The 15572-nt window shown below is 43.0% G+C and overlaps 1 protein-coding gene across 1 annotated transcript in view; it reads right to left on the bottom strand.

The window, feature by feature from the left end:
* pappa2 (pappalysin 2) overlaps positions 1-12174 on the bottom strand; it is a 69792-nt gene extending 57618 nt beyond the window's left edge. Inside the window, exons 1-4 of the mRNA XM_034614556.1 lie at positions 10236-12174; positions 5771-6003; positions 4897-5124; positions 4092-4690 (exon numbers count right to left, since the gene is read on the bottom strand). Of these exons, the coding sequence (XP_034470447.1) occupies positions 4092-4690; positions 4897-5124; positions 5771-6003; positions 10236-11190 (2015 nt within the window). The 5' untranslated portion in view covers positions 11191-12174. The remainder of the gene's footprint in view (positions 1-4091; positions 4691-4896; positions 5125-5770; positions 6004-10235) is intronic.
* Between the last annotated feature and the right edge of the window lie 3398 nt (positions 12175-15572).

A 15572-nucleotide genomic window follows, 5' to 3' on the forward strand; every position in this document is an offset into this window, starting at 1 on the left:
TGCTAGCAGAGGATGCCATCACTCACAGATAATGTTAAATGTCTATTGTTCTATTTATTACTGCAAGAGCAAAACTGTATTGATAAAACAGTGTGTTTTTCTGCTCTGATATACAACGCAATCATCAATGTGTCCTGCTAATCCATTACCTCCAAGGCTGAGGAGCATATCATACAAGAAGTGACAGATTACGTTACAACAACAACAAAAAACTGTTCACAATAGAACATCTGCATCCTCAATATGTGGAAGATGGCCCAATATGATATGTCCTGCTCTTTATTGGATTTGGGGAAGTTTATACGCCAGTAAAACCAGCCAACATCTGAGATAGCCTTACCATCAACTCACAACCCACAAGTTTCTCTTGTGACAGAAAAAGTGAAAACAAACTTTTATGTATGAATGAATGAGGGTTAAGCAGAAATATCAGGTTGTGCTAGAAACAATTTTCCTTATCTTGTGTCCTCCAACCTAAATAACCATGGGTTATTTGTCCACACATGTGAACAGTATTAAAGTAAATTCAGTTTGAGTGTATGAGAAACATTGACTATGAAATCTTCATTGCAGATAAACCAGGAAGGATGAACCCAAAGTTGTGTAGTCTGCACCATAAACTGTAAAGTTTAAAAAAAGCTCTGCACACAACGTCCTGCACGCAAACAATAAAAAGTGACAGTATATTGTAGAATGGTTTGAGGAGGACTCACTAATAACAAGGAACAATCCTGAAGTCGCTCCAGAGCATTAACACAGGACAAGTAAATAGGCAAGTTTAGAACGGGTACTACACGGGTGGTTACAAAGATAAACATAAACATCTTTTGGAACGGTCATGCTTTGGTTCTCTGACTTCCTCCTTTGCTCCTTTCATAATTCCTATCTCGACTAAAGTTCATCTTGACTTTGCATTGGTTTGTAATAAAATGCTGCAGCGATCTTTGGGGTTGTTAAACTGCAGGAGATAGACTTTTAATATACTAAGAATAACTACGTTCCAACACAAGAATAAAACTTTTCTTTATCTCTGTGCCGTCTACATAGATCACATGAACCAGTGAGGATGCTAACTTCATCTCAATCTTTAGGCCAATATAATGACATTTTTATATTAAAATGAAGGCCCTTTTAAGCTTTTGGGTTTTATTCTATTTAAAAACCATTAAAAAGGTCAGTTGGAGACAATATTTCCAAGCTAGCATAATTAGTTGGCTAGCTAGAGAAAATATACTTGAAAAACTGCTTCTGAGTGGTATATCTGCCACCCTTTTCACTGCAAGGGGAAAAGAAATCTGAGAAATGAAATGAATGTCAATCCAAATCAATCAAAATATTATGTCCCTATGAACTAGCAAGCTGTGCTGCACACTCACTGTCATATAAAGCATAAGCCTGGCAACACCAAAGAATCGGTAATGAGGAAGGACTGAATCGCAGACAGATGTGGACCTGCATTCCCCATTCAGGGAAACAATGCAGCAACCTCACCAGAATAAACCTGGATCTTAAAAAACAATATCATGCATGAGATTCACTTGCATGTAAAGCATCAAACAAGGTTGGAACAGGATTAATCTCTCACAGGAGTTGCCTGGAGCTCTTTCCACGGAAGTGCACCTTCCAGGATTTGCTAACCAAAAAATGTTAGCAGATCCTGGACATGTGTCTCAGCATAAGTGGACATGGTGTCCCACTCCACACCATCACTCCCTCTCCACCCTTGCCCCTCTCTCTCTCTTTCTCTATCTTTCACCTCCCCTCTCTCTTCATTTTGCGTCCAGAATGTACAGCGTACCTGCCCATCGCTCTTGAACTGGCTCTCAACAACAAATCTGTGTCGTGACAGCAGCTGGCTTCAAAAACCTCTGGCCCTGCACTGGCCAGCAGCAGCTGCACACATATGTGGTCCCACAATCAGAATACTTGGCCAAGAACTTAGACAGAAGGGGGAGGGAGGTATCAAAAACCCAGATCCCAAACATAAAAATGGTTCAGTGCTCCAGAAATGCCAGCAAAATGTCACATCCCCTGCTTCAGCAAGTTGCACATCGGGATGCAGGGAAATGTACATGCATGTAGGCATGTTGCAGCACTCACACAGATAACCATTGTAAACAAGCTTGGGTCAGGACCTTTCCAGAGGACCTGTGCTACTGTCAGTTTTTATGACACCCTGGTCTCCTGTGTGTTGGCCATTCATCCGTGTTTTAAAGGAGGGTCTGCAGGGTTTACATTACATATGAGCACACACATAGAGAGGCTGGAGTTTAGCTTTGAAATCCTGAACAGCCGAAGCCTTATTTGTGAAAGTCTCGCATGCAAATACAATACTAAATTAAAGTTCAGGGATATTAAAATCAACACAACACATCTATGTCTCCAAATCTTTGACACATATTATTAAAACCAATTTGAATTATTGCCCAAAAGTAAGTAAGGTCTATGTATTTTCTTTGGAATATTGTTTTGCAGCAACAATCTAATTAAATGTACAATAAATCACTGAGCATTTTATAAGATTGACCCTTTAATAACTGTTATTCAGTTTGTGTAAGCGATGGAGTAGATTGCTGCTGTCCATCTGCTCACTGCAGGGTCTATAGCTCAGGCTGAGACGGGAAACATCTGACTGTAACTAAACCAAAATTTCTTTTCCCTGTCTGTCTACCTGTGTATTTCCCACCAAGCCCGTGACAGGACAACATAAATTAACATTTACTCATGACACAGTTTGAAGAGGCCCTCGCATGCGGCCAAGCAATGAGACCACACACATGCAGGCCAACTTTTTTTTCAACTTTTACCTAACTTTAACCTGTGTCTTCCAGGGAAAATCAGCAAAACCCTGTGTTCTTTTCCAGCAGCAGCGTGTGTCACATTCAAACAGCTGCACAAATTCAAACCTGGGAGCTGGACAGTACAACAGCAGAGTCTTTCTGTTGGCCATTGGGACCTGTCAAGTTAAGCTTGTCTTTTAGACGCCGAAAATGTTTCAAGGTTGAGTGTATTGCTCTTGTTTTTCAGGTAAAGAATATGAAGCAATGAAGCAATACTCCAGGTTACTTGTTTTTATAGATTATAGGCTGATTACAGACTAGTATTTATCAACAAAGGTCAATTCCTAGCAGTGTAGAATGCTTATAGATTTGGAATCAGTATTATTAAGATCACTGGTAATTAAGACAGAGATGCATTTCATCAGTCTTTTATTGTAACACAAGGAGTTGTAGTAACAAATCCTCTATATTGGTAAAGATAGATTTATTTGACAAAAGTATAAATGGGAAACAAATGTCTATGTGTCTATCCTACACTTAAAAAAGCAATAACTTTCCTTGTGTTAAGCTGTCACAGTCTGTCAACTCCGAAGCATTGAGTGCTAAAATATGTCATTTAAAACAAATAGCTCCAAATCGCATGTTCTGTTGAGTGGCCCAGTTTAAAGCCTGGGGTTACAATTTGGATTAAGAATAGAGTCTTTGAAAACCTGGGCCGACGACCTCATGGCCAGACTTCATGCAAGCTATTTGGAGCTCTGCATGAGCCTGTCTGTCAGACTAAATGGAAAGCAGTGGGCTGCCGCTTGAGTTGTTTAGTAAAAATAAGTGTGTTCTTTGGCCTCTTAACCCACCATCCCCGCTTCACAGAGCGCCCTCTAAAGCCACTGGGGAACGTGAGAGTGCCAATTTGTACATGTAACATGTTGTGCTGTTCATTTGTACAGCCCTGGGCTTAAGTAGTCATAATTATAACCATGATGTCCTTACTGGGTTACCGTTAACGCAATCCCTCTGGTACTTTCTCCATTATGTCTATCCAATGAAGCCAATTATATCTCCCTGCTTTGTTTATACAAATGGATATGTCGCCATATTTGATATAGGGGATAATCTCTTCCATTTCCGGATAGGCGTTTAAAGTGAATAAACGTACAGAAAGTTTAATTGACTGTAGCCTAAGAGTAATCCGTAAAGAAAACTACAATTTGGTAGCAATTGGAAATAATTAGTGACTGAACTCAGTGTTTACAAAAAAAAGACAAACTCAGAACAGCAGAGAGATGAGAGTGATTTAACAGTTCACTTCACCTGTCAGGGGACTCGGGATCGAAGCAGGTCTTGAGGACGTCTGTGACCTCTGGGTCACAGCAGTCTCCATCATCGTAGTCATAGTGTATACTGTTGCACTCCATGTTGCAAACCCCATCCTGTTTCTTCCAGTTGTAGCACGGCCCCAGTCGGAGGCAGTCCCCTCCATCATGGCCTGTTCTTGGATGGTCGCACTCAGGGTCACATTGGCGATTACCGATCTTTCCGATGCGACAGTTGCTGAGGATGAACTTCTGCTTGAGGCTGGAGTTTCGGACGGTGTGTACACTCAGATCTAGAGTGATGTTGTAGGGGCGAAAGGCCTCAGTCAGAGCCCGGTGTTGCAGCTGGATCTGGGCTTCCGTCACAGTGGGGTTTCCACCGTCGTCATTGGACAGGTTGACGATCCGGTAGCGAACTCGCTTGGGGGCACGGAGCTGCCAGTGGTTATTGTAGCCAAAGATGATGTCGGTGTTGTCGCAGGGTGTCAGGCCGCAGGGGGGGGGCAGGAACGAGGACACAAGTTCTTGTTCGGGGACGGGAGTGGTGATAACGATCGGATGGAGGCCAGCTTTATATGGACTCCATAACTGTTCTGCCTGAAACAGTAATAAAATCATTTAAGAGCAGTATCCAGTATCCATCACTATTTCAGTTAACTTCAAAACGGATTCCAATCAATTACAGCACATAACAGTTAAAAAAGTAAAGCTAATGAAAACCCAAATAAAGAAAATGTCAGAATTTATAATATGATGACATCTGGAGAGAGCTAACAGGGTAGAAAATGAATAAAGGCAGTTACATTAGTGAAGTCAGCCCACATTGCCAGGACCGGCTCGCTCTTGTCAGACTGAAGTGGCCGCTTCAGTAGGTCCTGCTGAGAGCGGGCAGAGCCCCACAAAGCCACTCCCCCAATATGGCCCCTGAAGCTGTGGCCCTGATCTGATTGGTTGCTGCCAAGGAAAAGGGTTCTGCAGGTCCTCATAAAGGGGCTGTATAGATTCCCAGACTGGAGGTTGCTTTCGCCCACCTACAGAGGAAAAGCAGAGGAGGAACAGCCAAGATGAGATGAAGAGCAGAAACTAATCTCTCTTCGTTTTTATCAAAATAATTGATGATTTATGCTCTTAAACGGTCGTAAAAGTTTTACAGCTGTCAGTGTGGTTTCACAGGTTTTAAAGCTGTCAACTCTACTACACCTTATCAGGCCCTCTGTACACAGTCCTTGAGTTGAAACACACAATCTTTTAGCCCAAACTTAAATCCTTGATAAAGCCAGGAGTAGAGCAATGAGAAACTACCATACGCTCGCACAGTTCTACAACCATTGTCTCCAAACTGGCATTAATAAATTTAAAGGTGAAGCAACAAGCTATTAAAGGTTATTTTGACCTTGGAAGTCGTAGTTTTACTCAATCCCAATGCAAGATTCACTGGCAAATTATCAGTTGTCATGGTAATGGATCTGATGACCAGCAATCTCTGTAGGTGTAATTTTATCCACAAAAAATGTCTAACATTTTGTCTATGTTGGTTAACAAGGTTATGTCCAGTGATATGTCATGCATACTATCACAGTAGTACGCTGAGGTGGTGCAGAAGCTAAAAGGGATGCAGAGGTAGATAACCCAACCCAACCCAATGAAAGTTTGACCAATGCACGTAAAACCACACACCTTAGCTCCATCAACATACAGGGTCATGTTGTGGCCATTGTAAGAGGCCATTAGGTGAGTCCAGGCACTGGCACGGTATCGCTGGTGACTAAAGATGGTGGTCGATTTCACAGCTCGGTCTGTCCGCAGTGTGAAGTAGAACCTTGCGTCTTTGGTGCCGGCAGGTTCCACGGTGCGTATACCTACTGACCAGCCCTTCTCACTCAGCGAATGGGAACAGTTGTCAAACACACCTATAGCACAGGGAAGATGGGGAAAAGTAAATTCAATTATTTTTGAAAGAATACTGGTGGAAAACAAGCAAATATCTCCTTGTTGCATGCGTTAAATAACAGGAAATTTACAGGTTGTTGCCCTCAGGAAAATGAACAAATAAACACAGAAACAATCAATCTTTCCAAGTGATAGTTGTCCTGAGCTCAAAGGGAGACTGGGAGAGAGGCACAGAGAGGCTGAGACACAAATAGAGTTTAAGGGACAGAGAGAACCGACAGAGCCAGAAACAGCAGGAGAGAACAGAGAGGGGAAGGAGGACGGAGGGATTTCACTCAGCCAAGGCAAGGCCGTGATGTTTCCATCTTCTGTTGCAACAGACACACACAGATCCACATCTGCACCCCAGATGTCCACCACTGGGACAGCGAGGGGTCAGGGAACCCCTTCACCCTCCTCAGTGCTGTATGTGTGTACATGTATATGTATATGTAAAGTCGGCACCTGTAGCAAAATAGACCCCAAGGATATTTTTATCTTATGAGCCAGTTTTTGGGTTAAGCATGTCATTCAGTGAAAGATAATAAAGATTAAGAGGTTATGGCTTCAGTTACTAATGCTAAAAATAAAGTGAATTACATTGTTATTATTTAACAGTATAATAAAGTGAATTAGATTATGTTGTCAATGGTGCCTACTGTATTACATATGACTGCACATGCATGGTATCACTCTCTGTATTGGTAACAAACTAGTGCAGTGCCTGTTCCAAACCTGCCTGTTTCCAACACTGCTGTAGTTTATCCAAGGACATAGAAGAAGATTGAGCTGGGTCTGTGGAATGACCGTTAATGCACGCTGCCCAGAGCTGCTACAGAGCAGTGGTCGCATGTTTATGCATTTTTATCAATATTGAACAGATCACACCAAAATCTGCTCTATACTTGTTGTCCAGTGTGCAGTATGCTGTAGTTATTTAAATTTAACTTAAATGACGTTAGAGGTTTCAGTGCCTAAGCGGTTGATGTGATGTGATGTGAACGAGAAATGCCCAAAAATTATGTTACAATATCTTTGCTTGCATCAGGAAACATCAAGATCAGTTCAACATCAGTCATTGCCACTTTGGCCTCATTTGTTTACCAATATGTTAATAATTGGTTTAATTACATGTATTAAAGCTGTATCTGCCGCTTGGGGGCAGCAAAGCTAGCCTAAAACATAACACTGACATAATGTATCCTAAAGTTGTTACATTTCTTTCTCCGGTTCATTAGTATTTGACAGCTAAATGTTCCACTGTTTTAACTAACTATTAGCTCATTGTGTCTGTCTGGTGTTTTATACAGGGAGGATAGAGTACAGCGGGTTTATCAGAGCTTCTTAGCTGAAAATAATACCTGCTGCTGCTGCTGGACACAAGGTTGGTTAGAGTGGTGAGCGTGAGACCAACTGTGCAGCTGCAATATCTAAATGTAAGAGACATTGTACAAGACCTTAGAGATGAGGGTAACTGCAGAATCAGGTTATAATTCTCTTCAACGAAGGACCCCTTTCTCATTATATATTATCATTTGATACACAGTTAATACGAAAATACTGATTAGTGCAGCTTTATATGTTGTCTCCGTTAGCACTGTTGCTAATTTGTATCAACCGTGGATTGTTGTAACTTGTTACTTGAATTTCAGTCTTCATCATAGCGCCACCTACTGGCAACAGGAAACGTCAATTTCTTGCTTTGACAAATTCTTCTAGCAGGTTCTTTGATGGGGTTGTTTGGCATTTGGTTGTGGCAAAATCATTACGAAAGTAGAATCCATGTCCACCACCGACATGTTCTCCCAACGTGCACAAAGGTGCAATGGCCCTTTAATGCTGCTTGCAGCCTTAATGCTGACTATTATCAGCATATACTATCATATTTTATCACTACAACTGTAAGCCAAATATAATAAAATAGTTACAATATTGAAAACATATCATATTAATGCAGCACTGCAGGAAATGTAGAAATGGTGTCATCATTACATTGTCCAGTAGCCTACTCTTGCGTAATGTTAAAAACTCTCTCAAACGGTCCCATTAGAATTACAAGTCAAACGAATGTCAATGTCATGTTTGGGTGAAAAATGGGAGTTTGTTTTTCACTTTATTGTCCGATTCTTTCAGGACACTACGAAGAGGAATGCCTAATGCCACAAAATGCAGCCCTCACATAAGGAAGCAATGAGTGGAAGAAAGTAATGTAAGTAAGTGATGGAGTCGGATCTTTGATCAGAGTAAATGTGAGCAGACATAACAGTTTGTGGTCTCGCTCACTATCTGGGCAGCCCTGGTGCTCCACCAAAGAACGTTTATCCTCTTCAATTTGTCTGATGTATCTGTTGTTCTGTCAAATGTGCAGCTTTTCAAGCATAACATTCTTGTTGCGGGCTCATTGGAAAAACAGCGATGTTCATCCTGATGTGAAGAGTTCGGTTAAGTGACGGGTTCATAAGACGGGTTCGCTGCTCAAAGTCAGTGGAAACCCACAGGCGAGATAACTGCCTGAATGAAACACATCCTGGGGATTTTCTCCATTATGTAACCACATATTTATGAAAAGTGTGTGTCTTGAATAAAAATACCTTTTCATTTGTTGTGGGGGAAAAAGTAAACAATATTATAAATCGTTAAATAACTCACTAAATACCATTGTAGAAGTTATAGGCTTAGTCACCCTAATGTAACAGCTGCGTCTGGTTTAATTGACATTTGAAACACTTCTCAATGAATTGGGTCTTAAACAGAGTAGTGCTTTGTATACGATTACATAAAGAACAGATATCAACCATTACCATCACCATGTTTTAATAGTCATTATAATTATTTCTGTTGTCCGCAAAAGTATAGCCTCACTTAAGAAAAATGCCAAGATCAACAGGTTTAGCTGGGGTGGGGCTGTGCATTTATTTTTGTGTCTTTTATTTGGTAATGCAATTGAACATTCATTTTTTGGGGGATTGTAAATCATGTATGATTGACCCTAGATTGGGCTCTGCTCATTTCCCTTCATGTGTGGAAAATGGAAAACAGAAAATGGAAATTTTAATGGGTGGAAATGGAAATGTAACTCCCTCTCCCATTAGCTTTGCCCCACCTCGTAATCACTCCGATTGAGAACATGTGACACTTCCGACTTCCTGGCTTAGCACCTCTTTTAAATGGAGCCATGTGCAGGTCTGTGTTACTGCTTTTGTGGGAGATGAAAAGCATTTTTAGTTGCAGTTTGGAGTGAAACTGGAGCTAGCTGGTGGTAGAGACTCGGGTGTGTGTGTGTACACGTTTTTATTTCCTCTTTAGGACCTTTTCAAGCATAAACACTGATGTTGTCAGGCCCAGTATACCTCATTATGGTTTTAGGTATAAAGCCATAATGAGACGAAATATAATGTCTGAGATCCTGGTTAGGCATGAATTGTTCGTGGTTTAGGTTCAGGATAAGGTTTTGGTTTGGCTGTCCGCAAGGAGTGGAAGTCAATACAAAGTCCTAATAAGGATATATGTTTGTGTGTTTCCAAGAAATGTTTTGAGTCACCAGTAACGAGTGACAATATGTGTTGTCATTTGGATATTGATATACAGTAAGTCAAAGGTAGCTGATGATTGCCTGTCAATTGTCATCATCAATAATCAGTTAGTGGAGAAGGAGGAACTCAACATTTTGGGCCACGTGCCTGTGGCTGGTAAGCTGGAAAATGTTTTTCAACTTTTGTCAAAAACAATGTAGTAACCAATCACCTATCAACTGACATTTTGAAAGGTTGTTTCAACTATAATATTTAGAATTCCAGATGCTGTTGTACGGAGACAGCTTTATTTTGAAACATAAATCAATCACGTAAAAAGGACACATAAAAAGGAAGGTAGCAAATCCTATCAGTTAATTCATTTTCTGTCCACCGATTAAATGATTAAACATGTAAATGTTTCAGCATGAATGCATACCAAGTATACAAACTAAGTAAACTCTGCATGAACCCCGTTTCACCTTTGTCATGGAGCAAGGCCAGATGCTGCTAGGGTTATTATATACAGTAGCTGATGGAAACAACAGACAACCACCAACAGAATGAATTGAACTTTAACAGGCTAAAGTGAGAGAGGGAATAGTGGATAAGCAGTAAAGAGTTTGGCCATGGGACAAGGAACTTTTTGGGACATCTTCATACACATACGCGCAAACATGATCATGCATTTGATCACCCACCTGCTATGACCGCGGGGTTGCTCTGCCCTCCCTCCGGCTTCACCCACAGCTCGAGGGTGAACTTGTCCCTCGGCAGCTCCACCCTCGCTGCCGACTTCACCTGCAGCTGCTCCCGCCGCCCGCTGAAGTACAGGGCGGTCATCCACGAGGGGGGCACCCTGGGCACCGGGCTCCCCCACGGAGAGGAGCTGCTGACGGGCAGGCTCGCCGGCGGGTCCGCCTCTTCCACCTCTCCGGAGTAGTCCTCGGTGCTGTCCTCCACGGCGCCCGTCGCGGAGTGCGGCTCTCCGTCTGCCCGCGGCTGCAGTCTGTGGAGCGCCTGGAGTCCCGTGGAGTCTGTCGGGAGCACTTTCTCCCAGCTGGAGTTGCCCTCCTCATCGTGAGGAAACGTCCCGCCGAGGCTGCGAGTGACTCTGGAGATGGAGCCGCCTGGAGACTGCGTGTTGCCCGCGGAGGAGGCGCGCTGCCCGCCGTCGTTACGCGCAGATTTCCCGGCTCGCTGCGCGGCGTCTTCGCTGACATGGCGCGGCTCTCTGCTGTCACTTGTGGAGCGCGACGCAACATGTCCGTCCCTCGCTCCCACCGTCACACCCTCCGCGTCGCCCCGGCCTGCCTTCTCCTCGGCCCGGTGGAGCACCCCGGTGTCACCCCTACATCCTCCTGCACAAACCGCAGGCGCGCTCCTGACACCGTACAGCTCTCGCGTGCCGGTGTGCGTCGTCGGACGGGCCGCTGGAGGGCGGTGTTGGGACGGGAGGGGGGAGCGGGGCTGCCGCCGGGACCTCCACGCGCCCGCGGCGGTGCAGGGTTCACCTGCTAGCGAGGAGAGCTCGCGGTCCGCCCGCAGGGCCATGGAGCGTTTGTACCGGCTGAGTGCGTCGGAGCGAACCGGGCTGAGCAGCCACGTGTTCGTGATGAGGGTGAGGAAGACAGCCAGTAGTCTGATCAACAACATTGTCCTATAGATTAGGGAAGGGAGCCTACTTTGCAGGTTTTTATTTGAATAATGAAGAGAAACAAACCAACCGCTGTTGAGGCTGCCTGTTTGGGAATCAACCTACCGAAGTAAACAATATAAGCAATATAAACTATCAGTGCATTGCAAAGGGATCAAACTAAAAAAAAAGAGGGCGTCACATTCAATGTCTGGATCTCACATGGATTTATTGCGCACTGAGGTTGTCCGTATATATTTGGTATATTCGTGTTAGAAAGGATGTGGAGGAAGAACAATCAGATCTTCAGCTGTGTAAGTGAGCAGAAATCTTTTGTTGGTGCAGCTGCAGCTCTCCACACTTTGCGCGGACCTTTAGGAGCGAAGCTTTGCCTCTTTCCCATTCATGTTTACTGTCTGCACAATGTCTGCAGCCTCCTGCACCCCCGACTCTGCTGCAGTTAGAAATAATAACAAGAATGCTGGAAATAAAAGCTTATAGAAGTAAGCCCACGAGGGAAAGGAGGAGATGTTAAACGTCAGCACTGATTTATTGGATTTTACTCACAGCAAACAGACTTATTTTATTTTATCACTGAGGAAGATGTGGATGGCGTTTCCCTTGTTTGCAAATCAATAAATCGTGGAAATTAGATTCCACTGACTCTTACTCAAAGCCTCTTAAGTCTTATTTTTACCTGACCATTGCGGCATCATTTACGCGTCCTGTCCCAAAATATGGCTGCAAGGTGAATCAGAGTAACAATATAAAAAATAAAAATAAAAAAGTCAACTCCAGATGCAAAATGAAGTGCAGTTCAAAGTGCCAGCTCTAAAATAGTTACCCTACTTGTTGAGAAGAAAGCTTTCCTATGTTTTGTCTTCAGAAAGAATGATAATTGTAATTATATATATAAAAAATAGATATATCAGTCCATTAATATCCTGAACCCGCGTGTCGGCTCCTCCTGGAATAGTTGTGCGTCTGTGAGCGCTTCAGAGAGTGACTTGCTGCTTCTCTGTGCACCGGTCCATGCACTGGTTGTAATATCCTCCTCCATTCACTCCTCCATCTCTCTCTCTCTCTCTCTCTCTCTCTCTCTCTCTCTCTCTCTCTCTCTCTCTCTCTCTCTCTCTCTCCCCCTCTCTCTCTCTCTCTTTATTCTCCTGAGTCCAAAGGTTTTTTTTTTTTCATCAGAGAGCCCCTGCCCGCCCTGACATCACCGGTAGGGGAAGTGTGGTGGTGATGGTGGAGGAGATCCGGTGTGTGTGTGTGTCAATGTGTTTGTCTCTGTGTGTGTTTGTCTGTGTTTGTGTGTGTGTGTGGGTTGGTGGGTGGATGTGTGTTCGTTTGTGTGTGTGTAAAACTTAATCATGAAGCCCATTTATTAATTCTCTCTTCATCCATCCACTCATTATGATAAGAAGATACAGTTAGGTCAAATGAACTGCACACGTGTTGCAGTGCAACATTCAAACTGTTATCATCAGTGGATAAGTAGACAAGTTACGTGTTTTTCCATTTCAAGCTACATAAAAAACATGCCACTAATGTTTGGAAGGGAATTTTTACATCTACTGAGTGGTAACCAGTTTCTTTGAGTTTTAAGTTAATATTGTAAAACATGTGGTGCCTGTAGAATGTGTTGCACTGTTGAAGACCAAATCATGATCCAAAATGACCAGTGTACAGTATTAAATATATACAATTTGCTCCTCAACATAATGCATCAGTAATGACACCTAAGTAAATGGTGTAAGATTTGCAGGGAACAGAATATTGCAATATTATTTTCATTTACGCATTTCTGTGTAACCAGCATCTTAATGTGGTATGAGCTACTTTAAAGTATTTTGTATATACTTCAATCTGGCTTGTATTAGAACTCCATTGGTTATGTGTGTAAAATCTTAATTTGCACAGCAGCATGTCTTCCAATGGGGTAAAATAGATTTGATATCCCTCTTATGTTTGCTTCTCAAATAGTAGCAGTGGTATAGAATAAAAATGCTGAAATCCAGATTATAATTGTAGCCTACTCAAGTAAACATAGTAAGTTACTTTCCACAAGCTGTTGTGTCGTCACACACTCACACACACACAATCCAGAGTGAAGGTGGTGAGGTTTGAGAAACCCTCTCCCTCCCTCACTCCTTCCCTCCCACTCTTGCTTTCCCCCCTTTCTCTTCCTTTTACCCACCCCCACCCCCCTTTCCCCCTCCTCTTGATCTATCTATCTCACTCACTCATGCTCTGGCTCTCCTCAGCGGTGCAGCACGGACAGCCACAACATCTGTCTCGCACATGAAAAGAGTTCTTCATCCAAATATGCTACCTGCTTTTTTGCAGCTCACTCTTGTGTCCGTGTGGGCCGAGTCAGGGCTGAGAGAACAGGGAGAGGAAGTATCAGGTGAGAGGGAGGAATGGAAGCAGGAGAGACATCGGGAGAAAAATATGGGGGGATGTTATGTCATGTTTGTAAACCTGGAGATTTTATTGGTCTATTTTATTGATGTAACCATATAAACAAGCACAAAAATGGTCTAATAGGCAATCAATACAAAAACAACGCACGGTACACATCTGCATGTAAAACATATGTACCCGCATACACACATGCACATCTGCAGAAACACCAAACACCATCAATAAGATTTTAAAATACCACATTACCGATCTCTTTAGGATAGTAAGCAAAAGTTATGTTTAACAAAAAAGAAGCTGCACTCAAGGTCCTCTTACACGGAGATTTTGCTCCTTCTAAACTGCATAATTGCGGTTTTAAGTTCCTAAACATAAAATACATGGACTTCAAGGTTCTCTCACACTAACATTGCCAAGGTCTGACTAACATTGTTCTTTTGTCAGATATGGAATTGTGAGCACGTTTTCATACATTTGAGGAAAATATTCACACCTCACAATTAGACAACAGCCTGTGTAGTCACCCTCTGTCACCCTGCACCGATTTCTATTGAACAGTGGAGACGTAGGCTACTACAAGAGTTTGCATGTAATTTGACTGGGTATTGCACTCAATGCAGAATTTTCAGTAATAATAAAACATGCAAACCATGTGGTTTTGCAGCTTATCATGAACTGGTGTTATTTGACTCTTGAAATATATAAAAGAATGAATAAATGTTGTGCACACTGTCCTAACTCAAATCACAGGTGCACTCATTGACATGTTTCCAGACACTTTTAATTTTACCATTTGTGGATTTAAAAGCTTATGTTCTATATTTTACAAAGAAATCCCGTCATTAATCTCGCATTATTCACCTGATAATTAAAGAAACTATGGCTACCATAGGCAGTTGTTGCTGTTCCACACCTTCTTTAATGTTGCTCCCTTACTGTTTTCGTCAAGCTCAATTTGCAAACAGGGCCCTGGCTCGAGGCTGGAGATGGAGATGGAGGAGGAGGCCGCTGGCAGTTATGGCAGGGGCCCCCGAAGGGGCAAAAAACTGTTCCTAAAGAGTGGGAGGCTGGAATTCCACAATCCCAGCCTGCCTGACTGAGGGATCTGCCTGCTAAACATTCAGTTTTTTCTGCTGGCAAAGTGCCCTTTGAAATCCAGCTGCAACTGTGTTGGAAAAAAAGAAACAAGAAATAGGAGGGGTGGGTTTTAAGAGAAAGCAACAAAAACGGGAGGGAGCGGGAGGATGAAGGAGAAGAGAAAGAAGAGAAAGAGAAGAAGAGAGCAATTTTGGTGTGTGCAGTGTGTGTGTATGTGTGTGTGTGTGTGAGGGACAGAGAGAGAGAGAGAGAGGGAGTCTGAATGGGTGTGCTCCATCGGGGCCTCACCCCCCACTGTAAGGGACCTCCACAGATTATCCTTCATCTGAGCTTGTCCGTCTTGACCTCATCGACCCTGAGGCCCGCTCTCTGTCTTCTCTTCTCTGCTCTCCCTCTCTTTCACACACACATTTTCCTCACTCACTCACTCATTTGGTTCTCCACACACCCTCATTATTTTCACTGTGTCACTCACTCTTTCTCTTTTTACCTCTTGGCCGCTCGCTAACCTCCAGTGCAATAACACCGCTGACCCCTGCGGCTCCACAAGCGCGCACACACACAACCTGGTTCATCATAAAAAGAAGTGGGGGTCCCCAAAAAGGAGAAAATCCAGGCTGGTGTGCAGGACAAATGAGGAGGGGAAGAAAGAAGAAAAGGGGAAAAAGAAAGAAAGAAAGAAAGAAGGCAAGCTTTTCTGTGCCAATGGTATAAAATAGAGGAAGGGGGGGACACATGCAACACGGTGTATATACAGTACAGCAGGTGTTTAGCTCAAAGGGTCTTATTCAGAGTCAACTGTCACTACAGAGTATTTTTACGGTGTTCTACAAAAAATGTAACTGATATTTGTTTTTGAAAAGTCACACACCTACCTACC

The sequence above is a fragment of the Hippoglossus hippoglossus genome, chromosome 17 (assembly GCF_009819705.1).
Source record: "Hippoglossus hippoglossus isolate fHipHip1 chromosome 17, fHipHip1.pri, whole genome shotgun sequence".
Taxonomy (NCBI): domain Eukaryota; kingdom Metazoa; phylum Chordata; class Actinopteri; order Pleuronectiformes; family Pleuronectidae; genus Hippoglossus; species Hippoglossus hippoglossus.